The following is a 27,400-nucleotide window of genomic DNA, read 5'->3' as shown; positions in this document are numbered from 1 at the left end:
AAGCTGGCATTTGCACCCCTGCAGGTGTCGGGATCTCTGCAGCTGCTGGTCCTCATGACAACAGCGGCTGCATGTGGTCAGGGCTGGGCTTGAGAACTGCCACGTCAAAAGTTGTCATCCTTCTCTTCCTCCAAGGGTCCCACTCAGCTGGAGAGGTGACTGTGGCTTCATTGCCTGCTTCTACCAACGGTATGCCACTTATCAATGAGTATTGTTAAAGGAAGTTAAAAAATTAACCTATTATCTCTGTTACCTTCCTTGTTGGTGATTGCTTAGAGGGAATGTTCCTTTCAATGGAGTCCACCATTGATTTGGTAAATTAGCTCTGACTGCCATGAACATCTTTATCTCCTTTAATGTCAAATGTACTTCATTATTTGCAAACCAGATGAGTCCTGACTGTTTTTCTCTGGGGTGTTTGCAAGCCAGTGTTCAGTTTTCCTTGGCACCCTCCTCCCTGCACCCACCTGAAACGCTGTGTCACAGGGAGGGAAGTGCATGAAGTACATGCTTCAGGAGAGACCAGGAGGCCTTCAAAGCATGTTCAGGAGCTACTTCTGAAATGTTTGTAAGTTCAGTAGATATTTCATCAAAGAATCATCCTAGTTAAAGAATCAACTTGGATTTCTTGTTAAATCACCACAGAAAAACACTAAATTTTCTTTTAACAGTGCTTAACGACATGAGAGGAAGCGAGACAAAAAATGTTCTTACTATCAAGGAACAAAGGAAGAGAAAGAGCACAACTGACTGCCATGCATTTCTAAAAATAGGCATACTACATTTTTCAATAGAGCAGCAACTGCTCCTTTAAATGACATCAAATAAAATACACTTGACATTGAACACTGAAGTCTTTGTTTGATATCCCCCCTGAATTTATCATTCTTTGAAATCATTTTTCCCCTCCTCTTGACACTGAGATATTTCAGCCTTGCCTGAAATCTTTCTACAGCTTTATTAAACCGAATCCCTTTTTGACATGAGCTGTTCCAGTTGCTATCCAAATGCTCCTGAACAACACTTTGTGTATTAGTAGTGCATTAACATGAAGTTTCACCAGCTACTCCCCTCCCTCCCTCCTTCTACAGCAAAACATAGCTTTACCTAATTTCTTGTTTGAATTATTTATATTTTGTGCACTCTGCTACTTTCTATCTCCTTACATCCATTTTCCAATCTTTGCCACTCTTCCTTACTTTAATGAGAGTATTTTTGTGATATTCTATGATCTTTTCTTGAAGTTTGGTCTGTCTGAAAATATCACAGAATAATTCCAAATTTCCCTAGGATATTTTGCTTGGTTGGTTGGGTTTTTTTTTTCCTTCATAGCATTTTAGCTTCCTTGTTTCGTTTTCTTAAACAGTTAAATGCTAATGAAACCTGACAAAGACCTAGGTCTCTTGTCTGCCTCTTTCCAGGTCATTTGCACATAACTGAGACAAAAAGATATCAGCACCACTGCACACATCCTCTGTAAAAGCAAGCAGCCCTTTTGTGCTTCTGCCATTAAAAGGTACGTATATATTCAAGTCATGTATTTATTCAAGTGACCATAAGGTGACTTCTATATATATATAAATATACTAATTTTTTTAGAGTGAAAATGCATAGAATACAGCAATATCAAACATTTGACTAGAGGGAGAGTAAATCATATGTGATGGAGACACTGATATTTAAATCCATTACATGAGCTTGGTGCCTCTAGCAGCCGTGTTCCAGCCTCTGCTATGATCTTCCTTGTTCAAGTGTGGCATAACCAAAAGATCTATTTTTTACATAAGTGAACCTGAGAAGCCTGTCTAATTTTCTACAGTAAGGTTAAATGAGGGGGTGCATTCAAGTGGCCTCTGTTGTAAATGTTTTCCAAATTGAGGTTTGGAAATTAGAAGGTAGAAAAATGAGGGAAATACATGTCAAACTGAGGCATCCAGCCAGCTTCATGGTAAAGGAAGATAATGGCCCTGATGTCTCCCTAGATGAACAGCTGATTGAAATCCTGGGATGTCTTGACCATGGAAAAACCAGGTTTCATCCCACTTTCAGATAAATGCTTCCTGTACCATTCCTATTCCTATCACTTTCTTCTGGGGGTGCAGCACCTTGCACTTTTCTAGAGCCCCTCACAAATACACCCATCATGGTCCCATCCTCTCCTAGGCTCATGTGGGAACCAGCTCCCCTCTGTGAGACCCAGCTCCCAGGTGGAATAAATTTTATCAGTCAAAAGCACCAGCCTGAAGGTAAACTTTGCTCTCCTGGGACACACTGCTGGCTAAAGTGAGACTGAGCAACGTGGCACAAGCAGAGCCATTGCCTGGTCCCCCAAAAGTGCACAGTGACAAAAAGAGAAGAAAACAACACAAATGGCCTCTGTGCTCAGTTTTTACCTAATGCTGATCATCTCCAAGAACCCTGAGCCCCTTTTGAAAGTGACCTGCAATGTCTTGGCTCAGATGCCCTCCTGTATATGCCCAGGCACTGCCTCAGCAAGTGCCAGTGTCTTGTCCATGCCAGGAAACTCAGGGTCCAGTTCACCAGGGTCCCGTTACCACCACCCCAGTCTGGGGCTCATGGTCTTTTCTCTTCTGCCCTGTGCAGCCTGGGAAGTGCTCCTGACCATGCCTGTGGTCCTCACTCTGTATATATACTCTTCATATAGCCCTCTGTAAAATGGGCTTCAGTTGACAAATATTTGCAGCCACTTGCACAGTCCAAGGCTGGAAGAAATAGCCAGAGTGGGGGTTTAAAGTTTACAGTGCTTGTTGCAGAATTCCCGTTCTTAAGCCTTACCTGCAGAAGCTCAGGCCAAAGGCAACTGTAACCTAAATTACCAAAACCTCATTCTCTACCATGTCTTTGTTGCTAAATCCCAGAAGCTGCTTTATCTCATCTAAAGTGTCCAGATTTTTTCCATGCTTACTTCAGAAATTTCTGTAATAATCATTATTGCTTTAGGACAAATTGCTGCTGCAGTGACTAGTGATGAAAATATTTGAAGGGGATTGTTGATTAGATCCACCTCTTGGAGGTAGGGTTTCTTGTTTTATGGAGAAAACAATAAAGAGAAGAAAATGGTACTTTGACCATCACTTAAGGTTGGGGTTTAATATTTTAAAATATTTATATATTTAAATAATATGGCTAAATTTAATTTCTCCATCCTAAAAACCACCCTCCAAATTTGGATTTTCTTGGCTTGGTTAACAAGTCTTCTCCAAAACAGTGCTTTGCAGCTTCACTCTCCTGCAAAAGCAGCATTTGGTCTCTTTCAATACCAGTGTTTCCAGTGTTAAGAGATGTCAGGAATTGGACACTGGGAACTATATCTACTGTCAGAGGCCTTCTCAAAGCTTCACTTCAGGAAGTGAAGCGAACCTTGTAAACTTGCTTCTGTGGGAAGGTTGGAAAACGGGGTCCATCCTTCATACAGCCAGGCTCTCCAGCCAAAGTGAACAATGTTTGCCTCATCTTGTTCATCATGCTTGACTTTTCAATCTTCCTTCTCTGTCAGAGAAACATAATTGAAATTATTAATATTACCATAGCCTATCATCTTAGCAATGCATCAAAGTTAAGGAGTTATGGATAGATCTGCAACTATACCTTATGTTACTATTATGGAATATCTTCAGAAAAGCATTGGGTTTTGACCTTGGAGCCCATCCTATCACAGCTGTTCTGAATTTAGCCCAACCAAGTATTTAGTCATCCAAGGATTACTCTGCTAATACCAATTCAAGACACTACAGCAAGAGCTTCAAGCAAACGTGAAAGGAAAACTGGAGGAATAAGAAAAACACACTTTAAAACCTTATCTTGTCAAATGAAAAAAAAAGATGGCAGAGAGGTTTGCAGGTACTAAATGAATTCTGCACTTATCAAGTGTTTCAGTAATGTCACTGCTCTTAATCAACCACAAAAGCTATTTGTTTTCTAATACTCTCCAGTGTCAGGCTTGTTTTCCCTTATTCATGTAAAATATGGAATGTCTGTCAGTGAATCCATTTTTCTGCCTTCTTCTGGCAGTCTCAGGGAAAAATCATGTCCTGAGGTGCAGCATCACCATCAGGGCAAGGGAGGGGATTCTGCTCTATTTTGCACTGGAGTGGCCTCACCTCGAGTGCTGGGGGCAGTTTTGGGTGCCACAATTTAAGAAAGATATTAAACCATTAGAGACTGTCCAAAGGAGGACTATGAAGATGGTGAAGGGCCTTGAGGGGAAGCCGTGTGAGGAGTGGCTGAAGTCACTTGGTCTGTTCAGCCTGGAGGAGACTGAGGACAGACCTGATTGCAGTCACAACTTCCTTGTGTGGGGAAGAGGAGGGGCAGGCACTGATCACTCTGTGGTGACCAGACACAGGACCCAAGGGAATGGCCTGACATTGAGTCAGGGGAGGTTTAGGCAGGATATCAGGAAAAGGTTCTTCACCCAGAGAGTGGCTGGGCACTGGCACAGGCTCCCCAGGGAAGTGGTCACAGCATGAAGACTGACAGAGTTTCAGGAGTGTTTGGACAGTGCTCTCAGGCACATGGTGGCATTCTTGGAATTGTGCCGTGCAGGCCCAGGACCTGGACTCAAAGATCTGTGTGGATCACTTCCATTTCAGGATATTCTATGATTCTGGAAATTAAGAAAAAGAAAGATGAGTCCCCTAGGCTGTTGGTGTCTGCAAGTCTTGCCCCAGGGTTGTCTTCCCAGAACATACAATTTGATGCTTGTGTACTGAAAAATGGATGCAAAAAATGTTTCTTTAGAAAATGTTGCCCCTAAGTTATTTATAAAGCTGACACTAAAGACGTTCACTCTTTGGTAATTTTTTCAATTTTTCTTTCAGCAACTTGACTATGAATCAATTGAAGGTTTTATGTGATAAAATGAGTATACTTTCTCCTGGCTTGAGGAGATTAAATGAGACTTAAATAAGTTCAGCATGTTGTGAATGTCTCTGCTTTCTACTGCTGAAAAGAAATGTATATTGCAGGATGTCTGTAATGTTGAATTTTATCCTTAACTTTCAGATAACATCCATTTCAACCCTGTGCTGCTCTCTAAGGCAGTAATGTCCTCCTCATCCTCTTCAGCACTGAAGATGGAGATCTTCCAGTACACTGATGCACATCAAAGTGATTTCATCAAGGTAGGAGCTATATTGCAGTGAAATAATGGTGCCCCAGAGGCCTGGGCTCCTCTGGCAGAAGGAGTACCTGTCACAAAGGTAATGAGCAGAGTTCCAGGTCAGGCATCAGGAGTGCAACATGCACTTCACACAGCAAGGTTGTAAGAGGACAGACTGCTGGGGACCCCTGGGATGAAGGAGGGACTTCCACAAAAGAGAGGATTGTGAGCATCCTTTGAGTGTGTTCAGATAGAGGCTTCACTAAGCCAAAATGCACCTGCATGGGGCATGCAAGCCAGATAGGATGCTCACTCTCTGTCTGTGCTTCAGAACTGATTTTTGTAGCTTTGATCTTTACAAGGAGAGGAGTCTTGGTCCCATGCTGGTTTGTGCTTTCATTTTTGTCAACTCTCTGTGAAAAGACAGAAACATAAGTTTCAGTATCAGTTATGCTTTGAATCTATGAGCACTTCTGAATCCTCATGAGAATCACCAGGGTAAGTTGTCCATAATGCAATTTCTATAATGCAAACTAGTCAGCATCTAGTCTACCTCCTCTTCCACTGGATTTTAGATCCAGGATTGACAATGTGAATGCCTAAATGTGAGCACCCTCCCTGTTTAGAAAACCAGGAATCTCAACCCTGGGAAGACATCTAAGCAATTCTTCTCTATCCTGAAACCTTAGAGCATCCGTGACAATGCTGTGGTGATACAGAGAGGAAATCATCTTCCAGTGTGTGATTTCTGATACAAGGACTGAGGACAACAACATTCTGGATCACCTAATTTCACATTTCTTCCTATGCAGGGTCTAAAGGAATGGGTGGCTGTGGAAAGCGATTCTGTTCAGCCACATCTGAGGAAAGAAGTAATGCCAATGATGGCACTGGCAGCAGACAGACTTGCAACACTGGGAGCCACTGTTAATTTAGTAAACCTGGGGTCACATCAGGTGCTTTCTGATTCTTGGACATAAAACCTCATATCTACCCATGGGTCTACCTATTGCATTCAGTGCTATGTACATGTAGGTTATGACATAGGGTTATTTTTTTGAAAGCTAGTTACAAATTTATCAATAGTCCTGTGCCTGCATGATACCTGCTGAAATCAGGTCTGAGAACTTAAGAGCATACTGGGAACCACACAAGCAATCCAAATGCAAATTGATGTTCTGTGCATAGAAGGGAGTTTGATGCTTTTAACTGGAGGGAAGAAGTTTGCAAAAGTAAAAGGACTGAGGTTTTTTACTGGGGCTCATTTTAAAATTTTATCTGTAATGAAGCATGAGAACTAATGCATCATTTGTCACTGAACTTACTTTATGAGGGAGGCTGCTTTTACAAGGAAAATGTTGTCAGACAGAAGGGGTTAGCTACCTAGAGCATCATCTTTGGTTTTCAGAGCTTCTGACAAATGATCCAAACTGTTTTATTTCATTGTTGGAAAGCAATAGGGAAGAATTCATCTCTGAGAAACCTTAGTCTCTGATTAACTTACCTTACTGTAGCCATGGGCTCTTTCCTGCCCTGGGCTGTTACATTCCTAATCTAACAGGAATTCAGAAGCTCTATAATAGTGATTCTCTTTTCTTTTCTCTGATGCTTTTGGTGAGGATTCTGATTCTTAGCACAAGGACCCTGAAGTACAGCAACACTTTAATATTTCGGTTTGTGTCATTTAACAGTTGCAGAGAATGCAATTGGGCTGTGTGGAGCTCTTTCTGCACAGAGCCACGTTAGAGGAGTAGCCTTAACCTGTTTTTAAGACACTCTGACATAGCTGCTGCCTCCTGCCAACAACAATTTTTTTCAGATTCTATGTTTGAACTAACAGGCCTCCTGCCCTCTGTCTGTGGTGAAATAAAACCCCAAATTAATTTGTGTGGCTTTTGACTATTTCAGTGTCCCAACAGACTCCATAGCACAAGGTAACATCTGTCTTCTACAGTGCTGGGAAGTGAGAGCTTAGTGAGGAGGGCATTTATGGCAATAAAATGTTTGAAGACTTCTACAAAGTCCATCAGGAAAGAAACAGTTGAGAAGAAACATCTTAGTTTCTCTGAATAGGTTAGAACTGGATTCAGACAGATTTGTGCACCTAATCAAATCAAAGTCAATTGAGTGCAGAAGTATTTTCAATACTGAGAATTCTGATTTTTTTGCACATTTGTACATTTTAGAAGGTTTGGTTTTCCTTCGTTGCCTTTTTCTAACCTTTCTCCACAGATGCCTGATGGCCAAGTCCTCCTGCTGCCTTCTGTGATTCTTGGAGAACTGGGGAAAGATCCATAAAACCCCACTGTATGTTTCTATGGTCATGTGGATGTGCAGCCTGCCAAGAAGGAAGATGGTTGGAACGCTGACCCCTACACACTGACTGAAATTGATGGTGTGCATCTTCTCATAGGTTTTGTACCATTATTTGAATACATGACTGAGGTTCTGAGTGGGAGAAGGGTTCTTGTCTACTTAACCAAAGCATGAGGACTTCTGTGGAAACCTTTGGGACATGTCCAGCAGCTTTCAGCTTTGATGACTGTCCTGTGACTAGTGAGATCCATCAGTGACTGCCTAATATTTAGTGTGGAAATATTAGCATTTGTGGTGGAAGAATGTGAGGACCTTTTAATGTTATTATCCTTCCAGCACAGCTAGCTAACTGAAGGAACAAAAATAATGGATAGAGGGCCAGCAGATATGTAAGACCTCAGAAATCCTGATTCTTAGGTTATAACCAGTGAGTTGCCCTTTCTCATTATCTGGAATCAATTCCCAACAGCCTTACAGGCATAATTCCGCCTTATTCCAGTTTATATCCAGTGGGGATTGCTACAGAAGTTTATACACAGGCACAGATTTCAGTTCATGTACAGTGATAACTGTACATGATGTGCAGTTGAAAAAGAAATTAAATACTTAGACTTGTAGCTTCATATTTCTGCCATGGCATTTATCTGTAGGGTTTTTGCTGCTTGTTACCTGGTCTGAATGATGTGTCCAGAAGCTGCATATTATGCAAACCCTCCAGGCATATCTGGTATGAACAAACAGTTCCTGAGAAAAAAAGTGAAGCTCAAAAATTGGCATGTAGCAGAAACTACAACATCATGCGTATAAAAGGAAGGAAAAGGGGAAAAAAAAGTGTACCAGTCCATTGGGAAGCACCTGAACACTCATCACCTTATTTAAAATGAGCCAGTGAAATCCTGACACTTTCGACACTTTTCCACTCCATCACTAAAGCTTCTGTGGCAACTGGAATTTGCCAATTACATTGAAGTGATGAGGGGAAATTCAAAGATTGCTTAAAAACTTTCCTCTTTTCTTTTTAAGGAAACCTCTATGGGTGTGGAGCAACAGACAATAAGGGACCAGTCCTAGCTTGGATAAATGCAGTGGAAACATTTAGAGCCTTGAAATTAGTAGGTATCAATGATGACTTCTTTATTATTATTGCTAATTTTTACTATTTAGTATTATTTGTTGTTATTTTTTATTATATCTCTGGAGGGATGTATTTACATTCCTGAGTAAGATCATACCTCTCTGTCCCAACAGACTATATACAATTTGAAATATTAACTATTTCTGATGCAAGACTTAGGGCACTGGTCCCACTCCAGTAAGAGTTTGAGCATTTCTGTTTTGAACAGTCTGTCTGCAATGTAAATACAGTCTTGCTACCTTTGCCCTGCAGAAAAAAAACCCACAGGGAAACATTCAATATGTATTACATACATTACACAGCTCTGATAATTGTTCTGCTCTCTTGAGAGCTTTTAAAATGGTAAAATAACAGACATTACAGAATGCTGATGAAGACTCATATCTGCTGATACATTCTGCTGATCTTTGGTTTTCGCTGCCTACAAGATACCTGCAATTTATGTGCCCGTGTGAAGAAAATAAGCATCTAAAAATGTTCATCCAGAATGGGCTGTTATGTCACCAACAGATCAGATTTATCAAAGCAAATACTTTGAATGTGTGCATTCACCAAATTCAAATACAGTCACTCAGAGTCTGACAGATTTCTGAGGTCAGACATTTGCCCCTAAATTACTACAATGACCAACTACAATGACAATAGCCATCTTCAAATAATTTAATAATTTTGGAGTAGTCTTACCCCCAAAGTAAAGGTAAACCAAAAATATATTTTCGGCTTGTAACTGGGTTAACTATCATCCTTTAAGCTGAATTTGCATGCCATATCCTGTTAGTGTGATGAGAAACAGTTTTCTATCTCTTGTGTGACATTATGGCACAAACTGAACATTAAGTCTTGATTTTTTTAAAGTCCCCTTACAGCCTTCTGGAAAACATGTTTTTCTTGCATCTATAGTACTGAATTGACCTTGGTCTCTCGTAAACCCTAGAAAACGCACATTATTTGCCTAAAGAGTAGTTGTTGTAAGTGGATATGGTTATGGGTTTGACATCTTTCTAGTTTTTTCAAATCACTAATAGCTACTTTGACATTTTAGCAAACAAGCAGAAAGGAATTTTTGTCATTTGAAGCCTTTCTCTAGAAAACAGCACAGAGCATCAAACAATATTCTTTAACAGTTTGTTTCTAAAATTTCTGTGGCCAGCTGATGATCCATCAGTGAACCCATCCATGAGGCAAGTTCATTTTATTTTACATATTCATTCTTGTCTTTAATCTGAGCATCAAATCAAAAGAGAAAACATCTTAAAGCCTCTAATGAGAAAATGAATTGCAACAGGAAACGAAGTTGAAATTTATGTCCCCTATGGGGTGTGTCAGCATTTTCAACTCCCACTATTCCATTATAAAAGTTCTCCTAATTACTTTTGGAAATGCATTGTTATCAACCAGCAGGCTTGCAAATTCATGAGTGTTAAAAAGACAATTATAGTAGAGTCACTGACAACGTTCTTTATCACCATGTAAGTCTGTTGATAGACAACATTGGGAAAACCACAGCCAGTGGCTCCCACATGGGCAGTAACAGTGGAAATGTAAGAGGCAGGAAATTTTCTCTGGAAATGCAATTGCTATTAGACAGTTAGAATTTCCAAAGCAATTAGAATATTGAATAGCACTGACAGAAAGCCTGTTTAATGAGACATTTCAGCAAGTTTTCTGAAAGCACAAAGAAGAAAAAAAGACATCACTTATTCTCCTTTAAAAATGAAAAGTAGATAAAAATATGAGGAAAAGAACAAGTTTTTCTGGGAACCTAAATGTGTCCATCACTGGCTTTTCTGATGTAGCAAGCTACATATCCTACATACTCATCCAACATCTTTCTTATCCTAACACAATTTGTACAGCAAGCCAGTCTGCTCCTAATTTTAAAGCTTTTTGGAAAAAAAAAATTAAATGCTTGTTTCTTACTCAAACTTTACTAATTTTTATGTAGGCTATGCCAGTGAACTTCAAGTTTGTAATTGAAGGCACAGAAGAAGCAGGATCCTTGGAGCTAGAGAAGCTACTTGATGAAGAAAACCAGGGCTTCTTCTCTGATGTTGATTATATTGTAATTTCAGACAATCTGTGGCTCAGCAACAAGAAGCCTGCCCTTACCTATGGGAGTTGGGGAAACTTTCGCCTGCTTCTTTGTGGAGGTAAAGGACACAGGTTCACTCCAACAGAGCTTCTGACAGACAGCAGTGATGTAGCTGTACTTACATCTGCATGCAGGGAAAGACTGAAGGAAAGCTTAATATTTACAGGTACACAGCTTTCTTCTGCATCCCTTTTGACTTCTGCAGATTTCCCTCCTCATTTCAGTTCCATTAGCCTTGTTTACTTCCATTAACTTCTCTTCAATCATTTCTTCCCTTGATCCCTTTCCTGTCTCATTACTCTCCTGCCACTCTGCCAGTCTCTTCGCATCCTCCCCTCTGCACATCAACTCTGTTCTCATGGACACCATTCCTACACCTGCCTCTCCAGCTCTCTCCAAAACCATAATTTCTGCTGCTCTGCCCTTTTGTAGCAGATACTGCATAATATAATGAATCAGCCTAAAGGGACTCAGTTTGGTTGGATCTCTGGGTTTAAAAGCCACACAAAATTTTTGTAAACACTGGCAGGAGTAAATAAAAGTGCAATGTAGCCAACATGCTATATATAGCAGGTAATGTGAGCTACTGTGAAATAAAGAGCAGAAATTTCTTATCTGGAAATGCTTCCTGATGAAGCATAAAAGGAATTCAAAGAGAAGATTAAAGAACTTGAGAACTAAAGAAAAATCTGCATTCACCTTTATGTCTGAAAAAGAATGAATTTTTTTTTTAACTGAAAGAGCCTTGGCAGTCTTGATTCAATTCTTCTAAGTCTTGGTTAAGAAAAATTATGCTATTAAAACATCAAAAATGATCTCTCCCTGCTAGTAGACAGTTAGCTGTAATGAGGTTTTGAAAAGAATAAACAAGTTCTTTGCAGAAAAATATTTTATGATAAACTCAAGTATGAAAATGTGTCTGGAAAAAGAGCCCATTTAATAACTCAAATGCCTCTATTCTAACGACTTGTTATTCAAGAGATCTATAAATTTTTATTTGCTGCAATCTTGAATTAAGATTGGACATATAGTCTTAATATCAAACAAGATTAATTTTTGCCTTCTTTAAAGAAGATTTTGCATTAAATAATAAGGGTAGACAACTTGAAGAATTTATTCTCCAATGTTAGAAACAGTAATAATATACAAATGTTTAATGTATGATGTCTTTAATCTTACTGAAGCAAAAGAGGGAGCGGAGGAGGACCCTTGCTCTCAAATCTGTGAGTGCTACAGACAGCTGAATTTCTCTCTCTTGGTGGTTGACAACAGAGCTCTATCTTCTCTGCCAAAGCAGATTATTCCTGACACGATGTTTTCTATTTAATAATTAGAAAACAAAATCACGTACTGTTTATTTGTGATCTTGTTTTAAAAAAATGGAACCACCAGTCATTGTGGAAAACACACACTCACAGAAGAGTAAGGCAGCGAGTGTTTACAAGTAACCAGTGCTTTTGGTGCAGGTTGAATGTGGCAGCAAGGACCTTCACTCTGGAACTTTTGGAGGCATCATTCATGAGCTGCTGCTGGACCTGATAGTGCTGCTGGGTAAGAACACACATCACTGCTCGGGAGCAGCTGGGGAGAGCTGCCCATGATCAGCCTAATGAAAGTCAGGGCCACATTTAACTGTTGTAAGGCAAGTCTCATTGAAGCAACATCCCCAGATTTCCAAACCTCAACACAGCTATGGTGGTGGCAGCTGAGGAAGGGATTGTCCCCAGTAAGGTCAGGACTTCAGACATGTTAAGCTGATGTCAGTCACACATCAATTAAGAACATTTAAGGATTACAGGCAACTTTAATACATGCACATGTAGCAAAACCTGACTTTTTAATGCTGCTTTGTATCCCAGTAAGATGATGTTTTCATGTCAGAAGCTGGGCTGACACATCACACACTACATACAGCTCAATGGTTTTCTTAATAAATATGCAAATATATCAAGTTTGGTGAAGCAACTTGATAGATGCAAAGAGTTGTTAGGCTTACTAATTTGGTAAAGAGCTAGGTAGAAGGGAGAAGGTGTTATCATTGCCAAGGGGAAGAAATAGGCTCCCCTTCTACTGATATCTGTATCTTATTTTGCAGACAGCCTTGTGGATTCCACAGGTCGTATTCAGATGCCTGGAATCTACGACAGTGTTGCTGCCCTGACAGAAGAGGAAAGGAAGTTATATGAATCGATTGAATTTGATCTAGAGGAACATAGAAATAACTGTGGTGTGAAAAAATTCCTCTACGGCACCAAGGTAACATAAAATCTGTATGCATACTCAGCAGAAGTAGCTGAGTATTTGCAGCATTTATATATAAATATAAATTTATACCTATTTGTAGCATTTATATATAAAGACAAACTGGAAGATATTTTCAGTCAATGGCAAGCTCAAAATAAAATAAAGGAGCACTGAGATGTAAAAGGTAAATAAAACTAGTCTGCTGAAAATGTAAGGTACTCCATCTGGGGAAAGTGATCTGAAATATGAATAATCAATTAAAAGTAATGATGCAAAACTAGGAGTGTAAGTCTCCCTTCCTTGCCTACCCCTTCTCTCCCCCTAAGCCTAATCAGCCAAATAAAACATGCATTAAAATGCCTACATTTAGGTTACATAGTAGGAAAGAAGTTGTATTCAGCTCTGAAAAAATGGGAGGCAGCCTTAGGCAGATATGTTTCAGGTGGTTTTTATTTAATACAGATTTTGATGTTTGCCAAGCCTGCCATAAAAAGCATCCAAAGCTACAAGCCTCTCCTTACCAGCAATTAAAAATTATATCCTAAATAAAAAAAGCAGCATGTAAGGGCTGGCTTGGAAAGATTTCTCTGCACAAGACTGGCAGCTGGGAGAAAGGAGCTGATTAATTTTTTATCACAAACATAATTACTGTGGTGTAGGTTCTGCTAACATGGATGCTTTTATTTCCATGGAAAAGCTTTCAAATTACCTAAAGCTAGACTGTTAGAATCAGTAATACAAAAGTATAATGTAACTACACTATCTGCGTTTCAATGCTTTACCTGTATGAGAATGAATTTATGCTAATTTTATGTATAGATAAGGGTCTAGTCTCATAAAACTGAAGGAAAGCAACAGCACCCTGAGGTTCTGCATGAAGACCAGTTTATAATTTATACATTTCTCCTATTTTCCTTACAATAATAGTAATAATATTTTGTTTCCCCTCTGTATCTTCTCCAGGAAAACTTAGTTACTGAAAATTATAATCTTTCCTATTGTGCTTTTTAGTGTTCATTAGTAGTATTTCTTCAATGGTATCATCTGGGATGTATCTGGCTTCATGGTTTTTCCAGTGACAAGTTCCAGGATAAAGAGGCAGTCAGATCAGAAGTTGTTCTGATACTACTTTGAAGATTTTGAAAGCAATGCTCTATTTTTCTTATTTTTCATGAGAAACTGTTACCATCCAAATCTTTCTATGACTGAAAGTAGTAGTATTTTTTAAAAATGAAAATACACATGCATGGGTTTAAATAAAAAATCAAATACCTTTAAAATACAGAAGTCTCCAAATACAAATTTTAGGATGGAAAAAGCTTGTTTGTATAAATTTTGGCTTGTTTATATCAATCTCTTATATTTTGAATTATTTTTTTTAAAGGAAGAAATACTTCTACACCTGTGGCATTACCCCTCTCTCTCTATTCATGGGATTGAAGGAGCTTTCCATGAACCAGGCATTAAAACAGTCATTCCAGCAAAAGTAATTGGCAAATTCTCAATCCATCAGGTCCTCCCACATGGAACTTTTGGTTGTGAAAGAACAGGTAAGGGGCAAATCTTTTCTTTGGTCACTACTGTGTAAACTAAGTCTCTCTTATTACCTTACAAACCTAGACTTGTAGTAAATGGAATGTTTTTAGCACTTATTTCTTTCCAAGAGAAGGAGGAATGTGGGTATAACTCAAGCCATCTTGAGTTGCAAGATGAAAACTTTTTTGAAAAGCATTTTCCCTACAGGTGGTGGAACACTTGGAGGGTGTCTTTTCTAAGAGGAACAGTCCAAACAAACTGAAAGTGTCCATGCCTTTGGGTGCAAAGCCCTGGCTTGCTGATGTTGATGATCTGCTATATAAAGCAGCAAGAAGGGCAATAAAAACAGGTGTGATCTTTTTTTTTTTTTTTTTCCCAGTTCTTAGTGTGTCTGTAAGTGTGCATGGGCATTGTGCTCAACAACTGGGCAAAACAGATTTCCCAATTCAGTGCTGCAGCCTCTTACCCTTATAAATCTCATTGATTTTAACAGAATAACTCATCAACATTGTCTATACCTTGTTAAATTTTGATATGCTTTACAGGAGTAGCCAAAAGGTCTCATTTATTTATTTTGGTATTGATAAGAAACCAGAGGTTTATAGAGCAGAGCTGATTTGTGACATCAATTGGCTACACACTCAAACCCATTTCTACTCAGAAGCTCTTAGTATCAGCTCTTTGCTTAAATCTATGATAGCAGAAAAAAGGACCTGGATTACACCTATTTATTAATTAATTTTCCCCATGTATTTCAGTTTTTGGAGAAGACACAGATTTCATCCGTGATGGCTCAACAATTCCTATTGCCAGAATGTTTCAGACTGTGACACAGGAAAGTGTGATGATGCTTCCGATTGGAGCCGCCCATGATGGGGAGCATTCCCAGAACGAGAAAATAAGCAGGTTACTTTCATTTGTCTTTTTTTGCTATTAGAGAAGGGGGAGAACTGAAGTCCCTTGGTGCCCATGAATGAGCATGCCCGGATGGGAAGCTTTGCTGCGCATTGGGCAGCCCAAACCTACTATCTCCAGCACACTAGTTGCTGTGCTAAGCAAGCAAGCAAAATTCCCAGACTAATGCATACCACTATGCACTTTTCACTGGGTGTCTACTCAGTCTTTAAATTCATTGCACTGGCAATTTTCATTTCTCTAGCAATGAAATTTGCCTCTGGTCTGAAAGTTGATGGTGTGGATGGGCACTCTTCCATCACAGCATCTGTTTTGAAGTGCGCCAGTGACAGTTATGTGAGGATTTTGGTGGTTTTCAGTATAAATGGCTATAAAGATTTATTTATAGTCCAGGGACCAAAACTAGCCATAATTATATAAAAAATAGCTTAAACTTGTCACTGGTGTTTATTGTTGGAGGCACCATGGTAAGCCACTATTCAGTGTGTTGCCTGAACATTTGTGCAGGCTCTGAGTTAACTTGTGCTGAACTCCGGAAAGAGGAGAATCCTACAATAATTCTCAATTTATTTCTTGTCCCCCCTCATTAAAGCCTCAATGCTGCTGGCTACAGGTAATACCAATTTGGGTATGTAAACCTGGAAAAAGTTTTCTGAAGTAAATCCAGAGGAGTACCAAATTGAAGGATGTCCAGCACTTCTGTGCACTGGGTAATTTTCAGGGGTTACCAATATTGCAAATTGCTCTGAAGACTCATAAAACTTCAATGGACTATGTTCCTAATTTTAAGAGCAGGACAGCCTGACAAGACTTCATTGTGTTTCTTTCCTTCTTCACAGACACAACTATATTGAAGGAACCAAATTGTTTGCAGTTTTTTTCCTAGAAATATCAAAGCTACATTGGAACTTACACGAAACTTCCCACACAGAGACTATCAACTGACAGATCATATCAAGAAAATCAGCAAAGCACTTTCTTAAATTTTCAAACTTACATCAAACATATAAATCACATATTCAGTGGCTGTGAATTGGTGAGGAAAAAAATAAATGCTGTGCTATTTCCTGGCATACTACTAAATGGCATGCATTTGTTATATGGTCCATCAAGTGATCTTATCCCTAGTGGTGTAAAGTAAGGTTAGGGATAATTAATTCTTGCTGAATGGAACATGTTACATTTTAGTTTTAAACTTCAAGACAAAGGGAATTTATACATCCATTTTATCAAAATGACTTTATTTCTGTTTTGTAGTATCACTCTTCATGCTGCCCAGCTCACGTTCCAGTTTCTGAATATGAGCAATACACACTGTGGTTTCCTCCTAACTATATACAAAATTATACTTATGTAATTCTTTGAAGAAAGATCTACTATCAAATTCATCTCTTTCCTTGTCCTTCACTGAAGGCTTTAAATAGGAAGTGCAGTGAAATGTTCTTGTTGAGTTTGATGTGAAGATTTGCCTATTATTATCTATTTATGGGTATAATCACTGAGGTAAGTAGAACTACAACAATAAATAAACATTTCCAGGTCTGGATTCTGCCTTCCCTCTCATCCAAATCACCTCTTACTGTGCTGTGAGCAGTTTTAAGAATCACTTAATAATGTTTTCTTCATGTGACCTTCTTTCCATACAATAGAAAGAATTTTTTGTAAACATCTCTTTTGGCCAACATCTGTCATCAGAAGGGTGTGTTTCCACCCAATTAGCAACTGGTTCTTAATTACTTTTAATGCATCAGTTTAATAACTAAGTCAAAGGCAAATGATATATTTTGAAATAAAAACAAATTAGTTGAGAGTTCTGTTTGCTGTTCAGGTAAAACATCCAGCACAAAGCTCATCATTCAAATATAGATTTTTTAAACTTTAAAATGTGATTTTTACTCTTACATAATTAATTCACACACAACCAAACCAATGGAACCAATAGTGTTATCCCTACTGTTTTAAAAAAATACATTAAGTAAATTACATATAGTACTTCAGATCCTCCTTACCTCCCTGCAAAAATCTGCAAGAACAAAGATGTGGATGCAGAGTCAATAGAAGGGAATACTTATGCATTCTCAATAAACCCCCATTTTCAGCCACACCTGAGACTGTGAGGCCCAAAGTTCAGCTGCAAGAGATGAGTAAGGATTCTGGCTCTGGCTGCTGATGGTGTTCAAGGGGAAAAGGAGGACTCAGCTCAGACTCTTACTTGGTACTGCTGGCTACAGAACTGCAGTGTACTCCAGGACAATGACCAAAAGCCTCAAAGACCAGAAGACTCTGGTTTGTGTATCATCAACTTGCAAATAATTCTCTGTGACTCTCAGGTCCCTTCACCTCTTGAAAGCATTTAGGAACCAGCACGATAATTAATGAATGTTGCAGGGGTGAGTACTCCAGTGTCTGCACAGGACTCAGGGCAGATTGCTTAAAAGCTATCACACCATAGATGCACATGAGGGAATTTTGCTGAAATATTTCAAGACATATGCTTGACATAAAACATTGCAATCTCTGAGTTTGCAGTGGTTTTCCAAGTTACAGAATCACACACACACAAGGATCATTAAGACAAAGTTTTAGTCCTGTACAGAACCATCCCCAAGTTAGCTTAAAACATAATGGAAAGAAATCTCTGTGTATAGATATTATCTTTTTGGCAGAAGAGTTGAAAAGTTGATGAGATGGAGGTGGCAGATTTCTTCATGAATGAGGGATGGAGACTGTGTTTTAGGAACATGACTGCTCTGAAAGACCACTATAATATATGCTGTCTATGTGTTCTACAACACGATGAAGTTGGAATGGAATGCTTATTTATTTTTCACTGTTGCTCTTTGGAATGCCAAATAAAATAGAGCAAAAAAAAAAAAGCATCATTTTATAAGTACAGATACTCTCAGAGCAGTTCACTGAAATAAGGTTCTGCTCTGAAATAGCCACTTAATGTCAAGTTAAAACTATGTGAGTGAAACAGTGGGGCCACTGAATTATGCAGACCATCTCCATGCCTCCTTCAGTCCCAGAGGAGAGAAAGAGCATAAAACTTCAGTTCCAGATTCCCCTGTCCATGAAAGAAAGAAAGTATTGGGAAAGCAGCTCCTGCCCACAGGGGTATTGAGAGCTTCTCTTTCCTTCTTAGATCAAGAATGAGTATCCACCCTGTCTTTCCCTTTTTTTTTAATATTGTGCAGCATCTCATCAGCCTTGTGAAAAAAAAAGAAATGGTATGCATTTTTCTAAGATCTGTAGTGTTATACAACATTTCTAGAAATGTTTCTTTTTGGTTGCACTAACAGCTATTTGTTGCCACAGTAAATTAAAGATAACTCTATAATACTAGTGTTAGAAATAGGATTAAAATTTGCTTCTATTTGTTAGCCTTATTCTAGATGTGACATATGCAATGCCAGAGCATATTAATTATTCTCAAATTGTGACCAACTAAATACAGAGATCATATGTACAATTTGTGTGTCTACATATGCATGTATGTAGCTGTATATATATGTACACTTCCAAGATCTAATCCAGTTATTGATTTAAAAAAGAAAAAATCTTGTCTATTCTGATTCAGGTATATTATCTATACAGATATCAAGACCTGGATCATAGGATAATCAAGGTATTTAGATTGGAAGGAACCTTAAGGATTACAGAATTGTTTGGGCTGGCAGAGACCTTTGGAAACCATCTAGTCCAAGCCCACTGAAATGAGCAGGATCAATTAGATCAGGCTGTTCAGAGCACCATCCAAGCTGACCTCGAATGTGCTCCAGGGATGGTGCATCAGTCACCTCTCTGGGCAACCTGTGCCAGTGTTTCACAGACCCCAGAGCACATCTAACAGTACCAGGTGCCTATACATAGCTGGTCAAGTTCTGCCTGTCTCCCTGGTAGAGGAGGACTTGTCCCAAGTTTTCCTTTTTCTTGTAGGCTGTACATCTGTGTGGTAGGGAATTGAGCACTCAAGAATAGGATTGTATTTTTCTACTGATTATTAATGTGAAAGAATAAATTAGAACATTTTAATTTCCATTTAAAATCAGTGGGTTTAAGTGTGAAAGTAGCAGATAAACATAGTTTTTAATCCTTAAGTAATGTTTCAAAAGAGAAGACTGAAAAGTGTGTCAGCTAAAATCATGGAGAATAAGATGCTGACAATAGAAGCTGAAGGCATAGAGAGATGAGCAGCCTCCTGAGACTGAGAACTAATCAGGTCATTGTCTGCTTAGCCTGTGAAAGTTGGAAATTAGGCTTCCTCATGTAGTTATGGTTTTCCTTTTCAGTAACACTACTCTGAAGAAGTTTAACTTTGACTCCTGCTAGTTATTTCTTCCAGAATACTGCATTTGGCTTGTTTCACAAAATGTTATAAAATGCCTTGCTAGTTAAGGATGTTCATAGCCCATGTTTGGACAGGGAAGATTGTGCAACTGTGCCTTTACCTGTGACACAGAGGCCCATGCTACAGTAGCTGGTGCCAGTGAGACCCACAAGTTCCCTTCTTTCTGCTGGAACATTCCAGCTGCAAGTGACATGTAAAGTTAAATACTTATTGCTCCAAGGTGAAGCTTAACTGATTTTCACGTTTATACCTTGTATCATAGAATAACTAGAATTGGAAGGGACCCATAAGGATCATTGAGTCCAACTCCATGTGTATCTGTATTTGGAGCTGGAGACACATCATTCCCATTAGGAGGTGTGTCATTAAATATTTTAAACAAATATATTAATAGAAAAATATGAACAGCTCCTTGTTAACAGAGTGCATATTTGTCTGGTTTGCTCTACTGCAAAATATTTCAGTGAGCTTCTTACTTGCATTCTTCAGAACAGTGTATGAAGGACACCTCCATGTTGCAGATAATTTTGACAAATATGTAGCAAAGGTTTTTCTGCAATGCTGCTACACTAGATCATATAAAAGTAGACCGCGAAATTCAAAATTATCTGCTAACAACACAAACATGGTGGTAAGCAATCTTGAAACCTCTTTTCATTATTTTTTTAACTGTGAACTTGAATCAGTGTGAGTCTTCTTCCTGAAGTCATTTAGAAGTCATTTCAACATTTCCACTACTTTCTAAGGAGGTAAGTCACTGTCTGTTGTAATGGGAGGATCAGCAGCTCCCAGTTTTCAATTGGTTGTCACATGGAATAAGTTGTTTGGATGGAGGACAATGGAGATAGTTTCTAGTTACTTTATCCACTCTCACGAAGTTTTAAAAATTGTAAATACTATCTGAAAATGTCCTAGTATTTTGTTATGAAATTTCACTCAGGTTCTTTGGGTGAAACATGCCACATTCACTTAGTCCTCAAGGCAGGAGCAACAGCTGTGTATTTGTGGACTTAAAGAGATAAGTGAAAGTGCAAACACACTTCCACAGGTGTGAAATTTGGATTATTTTTGCTGAGAAACTTTACTCTTGGGAGAGGAAAAAAGCCCAACAAAGCCTTGCTTAAGGTCCAAAGTCCACCCTGCATAAGGTGTATCCCAACAGCAAAGGAAAATGGTCACATTCCTTACTTGATGAGCGTTTGAGAATTTCAGTGTGTAATCAGAAAATTCTTCCTTTGGAGCTAACAGTATAAACACATTCTTATTTTGCTGGATGTAGTTCTAACAGGACTAGGATGCATGTGCCAGGTGGATAATATGTTGACTTAGTGAAGATGAAAAATAAGAATTAAATCTCTATTTCATGTAGCAAACATTTTTTTGCATATTATTTTCTGATCTGCTGCCACATTAAATTTTTATGTATTGATGCATAATGTACTTGATGTTTGTATTTGAGATATATGTCTATTTGAGAAACTTGCTTTGTGAGTTTGCAATAGATTAATTATACAGTTGCAGAGCTGTACATTCTGGCAAGCTGGACATCTTCACACATAACAGACAATAGAGGGTAATAAATGACACTCATTTTACTGCAATAAATTATTATTAAAATTAAAGAATTTTTTATTAGAAATATACAGTACAAGAAAACTAAATCCTTGGAGGTTTGGCAGAGTTGGCCTCCAGACAGACTTAAACATATCTGTAGTTAAATGAAATCATGCTGTGGATGTATGTGTGGATAATGCTGATTTTGCTACCTGCCTCAAAATAATTTTGATGATCTTTTACTGTGAAGTAACGTGACGTTTTGGCCAATTGCATGCTCCCCATCCTTCCAGTGCAATTTCAATTTTCTTTTTTTTATATCTGTAAGAATAATTCAAATATCATGCTAGTAATTTTATTTGTGGAAGTGAAGGGGAGCTTAGAATTGAAACTGTAAAATCTCTGTAATAGAAAACTGAAAATATTCAACATGACACACTCCTGACATATACTCTTTTGGCGTGAAGAAACAAGCAATGGCAGAGCCCTCATATGAAATACATCTAGGTTTGCATCACTCTTTTTTTACAATTAGAAATTCAAGACTTAGTACTGCTTCACTTGTCTCCTGTGCACTGTTGCCTTCCTGACAAAGCATCAAATTTCACAGGCAGAGTTAACATCCTCAATTTGGCAGCAACCCTAACATTCCAGTGACAACTTCAAAAGATAAAGTTTCATTTAATCACAGTGTAAGGACCAGTAAAATCCTTTCTAAAGCTGCCTTTTTTGAGGGCTGCTGGACACCAAAATTTATATATCGTCCACTTCTTATCAAAAAACAGTGGAATGAAAAGTCCATTTTAAACAAACTAAGAAGCAAACAAACAAAACCATGACAGATGCTGTGCTAGCTTCACTCCTGGTGAACAAGCTAGCAGTGGCAGTCAGTGGTGCCTTTGCTAAGTCACCCTTATAAAGGGCACACCTGGGTGCAGGAAAAAGGATATTCACCTGTAGTGCTCTATAGGCGCTGATGTATCTTAACTTGGGATTTTCTGGAGGGAACAGCCTGAAGACTTAAAGATAATGTCCATGTGTAAAATTCCTGCCTATGTGCTTCAAATAATGTCAGTTATTTGTCAGTGTAGGAAAAAAAACCCCACATCTGATTTACTGGTATATTGATATTGATGTTTGTAGCTAGAAAGCTGCATGCACAGAGACATAAGTAAGGTCTCCTGCCTGAATGATTGTATTGTGTATGCAAAATAGTTTAGTTGTTGGTGCTTATATACAACTGCTTTCTATGACCATTTATTGCTATTTATTTTTGAGATGTTGGCTACTGTGACACTGAGCATACAGCTATATGACTACTGTTCTAGACTTCTATAACTCATGGATGTTACACAGTTCTCTCACCACTCCTCAGCTGGACTGTAACCTGACTCTAGAGAAACATAACTCAGATTATTCAGGATCTCATGAAAGAACACATGTGACTCTTCAAGTGCCTCTGTGAAGGTACCTCTCTCTGCACATGCAGATAGACACCCATTCTTCTGTGTTGCAGGCTGAATAGAAAGCCTTTAATACTACTGGCAAGTCTAGGCCTGGATGATGCATCATCCAGGGCCAAATGAAAGGATTTGCAGTCACTTTTTCTTTTGTTAAGTGGGGGAACTTCAAGCACTATCTTGTTTTTCTTCATATTCTTGCAACTTTTATCTGTAAGCTTAAACTCCTATAAAAGTATTTTAATTGCAAAAAACCCTTTCAATAACTTCAAGCTGCTCAAAAATCGTTTTTTTCCCCCTAGATTTTACATAATTATAAGAAATCCAAACAAATCCTTTGTAAGTGTTCCATTAAAGCTTGGGTGCTTTCCTTCTTATTTTTCTCAAACATTTAGTTTGCACTTACAAGAGCAGGAAAAATTAGGAAACCACGTAATTTTTACTACATTTTTACCTGTGTGCATAAGGTTCTTTTTATCACAAGAAAAAAAAAATAACAAAAGGTACCTAGCAGTGTGTGAGCATTTTGTTTATGTAAAAATGGTTAACTATTGTACTTCAGACAAGTTCCTTGGCACGACTGGGCAACGAACCCAGCGGGTAACACGAAGTGAGTCAGAAGGTGCAGCCTTTAATGAAAGGTGCCACGGGCAGCGTGAGCTCGATGGCATAAAGGTGCAGCCGTGCCCTGACGCGGCCACTCCTCCTCTGGTTCCTGGAGCTGTCGTGGCTGCACGGCTGCAGAGCGGGCCGAGCGGGGCTCTGCAGGCTCGCTCTCCATCCCTTTGGACACGAGGGGCAGTGGGCACTGACCTGCCGCCATGGCTCCCTCCACAGGAGCAGCTCCTCATAAAACCACATCGCAGCTGCAGCCACTTGGCCTCAGCCAGCCCATCCATGCTCAAGTGTGGCGCTGGCAGTGCCCTGGTCCCTCTGTGACCCTGCCGAGCCGGCCAGAAGCCACTTTTATGTTCTGCCCAGGCTGTCGTTCGGCCGAGCCAGTGCCGGAACCAGCTGAGCCTTGGATCACAGTGCTGCTGCACAATGAGGGACCAGGATAACAGGGCCACGGCCGATTCATAGAATTGTTCTTTGAAATTGTCCACTGTTAAAAAAGACCTTTATCGAGTCAGGAAATTCTACAAACGCTAGAGGTTTATGTCCAAAAAGGAGACAGAGAAGTCCTGCAACTTCATTCGAATAAAGGGAGTCAACTGAGACACACACCCGCCAGGCTTCCTCTCTTGAGGTTTCAGAGAGCGCAGCCTCCTGTTGGCCCAAATTGCTTTCCCCATTGGCTGAGGCGAGGTACAGCCTTCCCGAACCGCCTATCACATATCCCCGCCTTGAACCAACTATTTTACCCCAAAGCTCAGGAACTCAGGCTTGTGCAGACCCTTGTCTGTTTCAGGAGCAAAACTGTCTGGGCTCTGCAACAAACCTGCTGCCTGAAGTCAGCAGAGACATTAAAATCCATTTCAAAGACGTTAACATCTATACCTTCTTCACCCATCAAATTGTTTGTAAAGACATTAACTTTCCTCTCAAGTCCAACAATTACCCCAGCACTGTCAAGTCTCTACTAAACCCTAAGTCCCTAAGTGCCACATCTACACATCCTTTAAATGCCTCCAAGGATGCCGACTGAATCAAATTCCATCAGTTTGAACAGTGTGCAGCAGCAGGTCAGTCAAACTGGAATATTACACTTTGCTTCCTGAATTACACATCTGGAAAAATGGGCAAAATACCTTGCATTAAAAAAGGGAAGGTATAGATACATGTGTATATGTATGTATAGGGAATTGACACTAAAAAGGTTCTTGGTGTTTACGTTCTAATTATTCTGTTTCATGTTTTCTTAGGGGTTGGAACTGCAGAATAAAGATATATGCAACTCTTCTTTAAAAATTTGCTACTCAGTCAAAAACCAACGGTGGTTAAGGAGCCTTTATGGGTTGACGTTGATAACTTGATATCCTACAGATAGCATGATGTCCTTTGGAGGGCGTGCCAGCGACATTCTACCTATGAGATCATCACTGAGTCATTGGCTTACTTCTAAACAAATCATGGGAAATCCCGTGATTCAGTCTGTAAGTAGTATTATGGTGACTGCCTTTATCCTGCTCCATGTCTGACTTCTGCTAGTAGTAATCACAAAGCTGTGTGTTTTTTGTACAGGAGCAAACACAGAATATTACGTAGGAAAGGTAAGGGAGAGTTTTAAGTTACACTGCTAGGTAAAGAGCTGGTCCTACTCTTGGAATGAGTAACAATTCTAGTGAAATCAGTATTTTGGTGTGGTAGAAATATAGCAACTGCAAAATAATTCCTAGTGTCATATTCTGTTAGAAAATAAATATAGTCTATGTTTACAATCCATTGATAAACTAATCTGTTAACTAATTAAATTCTTGTTAATTACTCATTGACTTATTTAGCTTGCATTCTAATATATTTTCATTAGCATAACTATTTCAGAACACAGAACCACTTTTCAGCACAACTTTAGAATTCTGTATATACCTAAACCAAACCATTAAATGTACGGATGTAAACATTTAATAAATACATCTTATAATTGCAAAATAAAATTAATTATTTTTGGTAGAGGTATGATTTTTCTTAGATTAAGTGATTCTGCCTTAGTTGCTATTTGTCCCATACCAACGGCTCCCCCTTCAGGCTATTCTTAAAATATGCTGCCTCTCTTCATTCTGTTAGAAATGTTTCAATTTGTAAGACTCCAGCTCGCATGGTCGCATCTTCTTCTCCCATGTGTTTCCTCTCAGTAAGCAAATGATGAAATAACTGATGGACCAGGCAGGCTCACTTGGTGGCCCTAGAGACCCAAACCTACGACGCTTTTAAGGCATATGAAAGGAACCTGTAAACTGCAGCGAAACTGAGCTTAAAGGACATCAAAAGGTTGTTTTACCTCTTTTCCCCATGCTGAAAAATATCCAAAACAATCAGATTGTTCGTATTAGTCTTACAACTGCCAGTGTGAACTTCTGTAACCTCTCAAACTATAGAATTTAAATATGTATCTAAAATCCCACAGATATCTTTATTACAAATTTAGCCATATTCTGTGTGGATTTCCTATTATACACAGAACGATTAAATTCTGTACTATAACCCTTAGGTACAGCACAAGGAGATAGCCCTCTCTCACCAATGTCCTGTGTGGTACTTTACTGTTTTAAATTTTGTTCATTTATTTGAGCTCTTACCCAAGACACTGGTAAAGTTCACTTTGCTTCAATGAAAGGCTCAGGCCACAGCAACTGCTTTGTTTTCAATCCATTCTTAGTCTTTACAACCCACAAGAGAACTGGCAATGCTGTGCCATAAATTTAGCAGATTAGCCAGTGACTAACTGGCTGAATAGCACTCTAAGTTGTCACTTCTAGTTGGTAAGCTCATGCACACTGTGTGACTGGGAAGTCAATGAACTGCAAACCTATTCCCGAAGAGGTGCTCTCTCCTTGTGTCTCTGTGCCATGGCCTTGAAGAATGCCAAAAGCTGTTTAGCTAAGATACTGTCTAGTAAAAAGTGTTGTGTAATCAGGAGATAAATGGGAAACCTGCATTTTAAAAATCAAAACACACTGCAAAAAAGCAACTGAAGAGTCTTTACATGTTGTTTCTTTGATATTATACTTTCATGGGACTTGGCTTAAGAAGGAAAGAACACTTAGGGTTTCATCATCACGGTTTCTTCATGAATTTATAAAACACGAAATACTTTACAAATTGCCTCCCTCTTGCCTTTTTCAACTGTTTCTCTCTTAAACTGCACTCCCTGATAGGTATTTTAATACACTGGACCGTCGACAGCTTTCGACTGATAACCCTAGTGAACGGCTGCGGGCTGTGCGTCAAGGACTTGCTTTCCCCTCCTCCTTCAGAACAGGTTTCCCAAGGACCAGATCCAAATCTCGCTGCAGTGCGACGCAGGGTGAGAATGTGAAGCACAGCTTTATGCACAGCCCTGTGCGGCCCAGGGTTACCCTGGCGCAACCCAGCGCGGGGGCTGCCCTCGGGGCAGAGGCCACCGGCAGGCCGGGCTGCTTCGGGAAGCCCCAAACCCGCACCCGTTGGCTCCTGCCAGCGCCGTCTGCTCTCGTCCAGCAGGCGCACGGCCATCCCCGGGAAAACGCTCGGGGCTCCGGCCTTCCTTTTGGAACCATCCCTTCCCGGGATGTGGAGGGGGGGGGGCAGCAGCAGCCGGGAGTCAGGGACGCTGTCAGGGCAGGGCAAGATGGCGCCGGAGCGTGCGTGCGCGCGCGGCGGCGGCGGTTGGGCGCGCGGCCCCTCGCGCCCGCGGCAGCACGAGCGGCGCCGCCGCACCGGCTCCCACCCCGCCGGCGCCGCCGCGTCACGTGAGCGCGCCTCGCCCCCGCCCCCCCCCCGCGCGCCGGGCGTGACGCAGCGCGGCGGATCTACGGCGCGCCACTGGTGACACGGCTCAGCACAAGCGGAGGCGCTCGGCTCCCCCCGCGCGGTAAGCGCTGCCCGCCGCGGCGCGGCCGGCCCGTCTCACCGCCCAGCGGCGCGAGGCGAGCCGGTGCCTAGGCCCTCGCGAGGGCGGCTCACGGGGTCGCCGCGTCGCCGTCTCCCCTCGGGCTTTTTGGGCCTCTGCGCTGCCGTCGTTTTTTTTTTTTTT

The 27,400-nt window shown here is 40.0% G+C and overlaps 2 protein-coding genes across 2 annotated transcripts in view; both read left to right on the top strand.

The window, feature by feature from the left end:
• Positions 1–1,448: 1,448 nt before the first annotated feature.
• CNDP1 (carnosine dipeptidase 1) lies at positions 1,449–16,421 on the top strand. Its single transcript, XM_053945278.1, is given in 14 exon segments — positions 1,449–1,516; positions 5,026–5,144; positions 5,935–6,078; positions 7,355–7,517; positions 8,462–8,550; positions 10,519–10,704; positions 10,706–10,723; positions 12,132–12,216; positions 12,761–12,921; positions 14,294–14,425; positions 14,427–14,459; positions 14,653–14,794; positions 15,204–15,351; positions 16,200–16,421. Coding segments are annotated over 13 exon segments (1,485 nt in total). The 5' UTR covers positions 1,449–1,516; positions 5,026–5,066; the 3' UTR covers positions 16,306–16,421.
• Positions 16,422–26,935: 10,514 nt separating this feature from the next.
• The window catches only part of ZNF407 (zinc finger protein 407), a 335,977-nt gene continuing 335,512 nt past the window's right edge, over positions 26,936–27,400 (top strand). The window contains 2 exon segments of the mRNA XM_053933898.1: positions 26,936–27,133; positions 27,136–27,238. Coding sequence (XP_053789873.1) covers positions 26,936–27,133; positions 27,136–27,238 — 301 coding nt within the window.

The sequence above is a fragment of the Vidua chalybeata genome, chromosome 1 (genome assembly GCF_026979565.1).
Source record: "Vidua chalybeata isolate OUT-0048 chromosome 1, bVidCha1 merged haplotype, whole genome shotgun sequence".
Taxonomy (NCBI): domain Eukaryota; kingdom Metazoa; phylum Chordata; class Aves; order Passeriformes; family Viduidae; genus Vidua; species Vidua chalybeata.
This window is presented reverse-complemented; position numbering and strand designations above follow the sequence as displayed.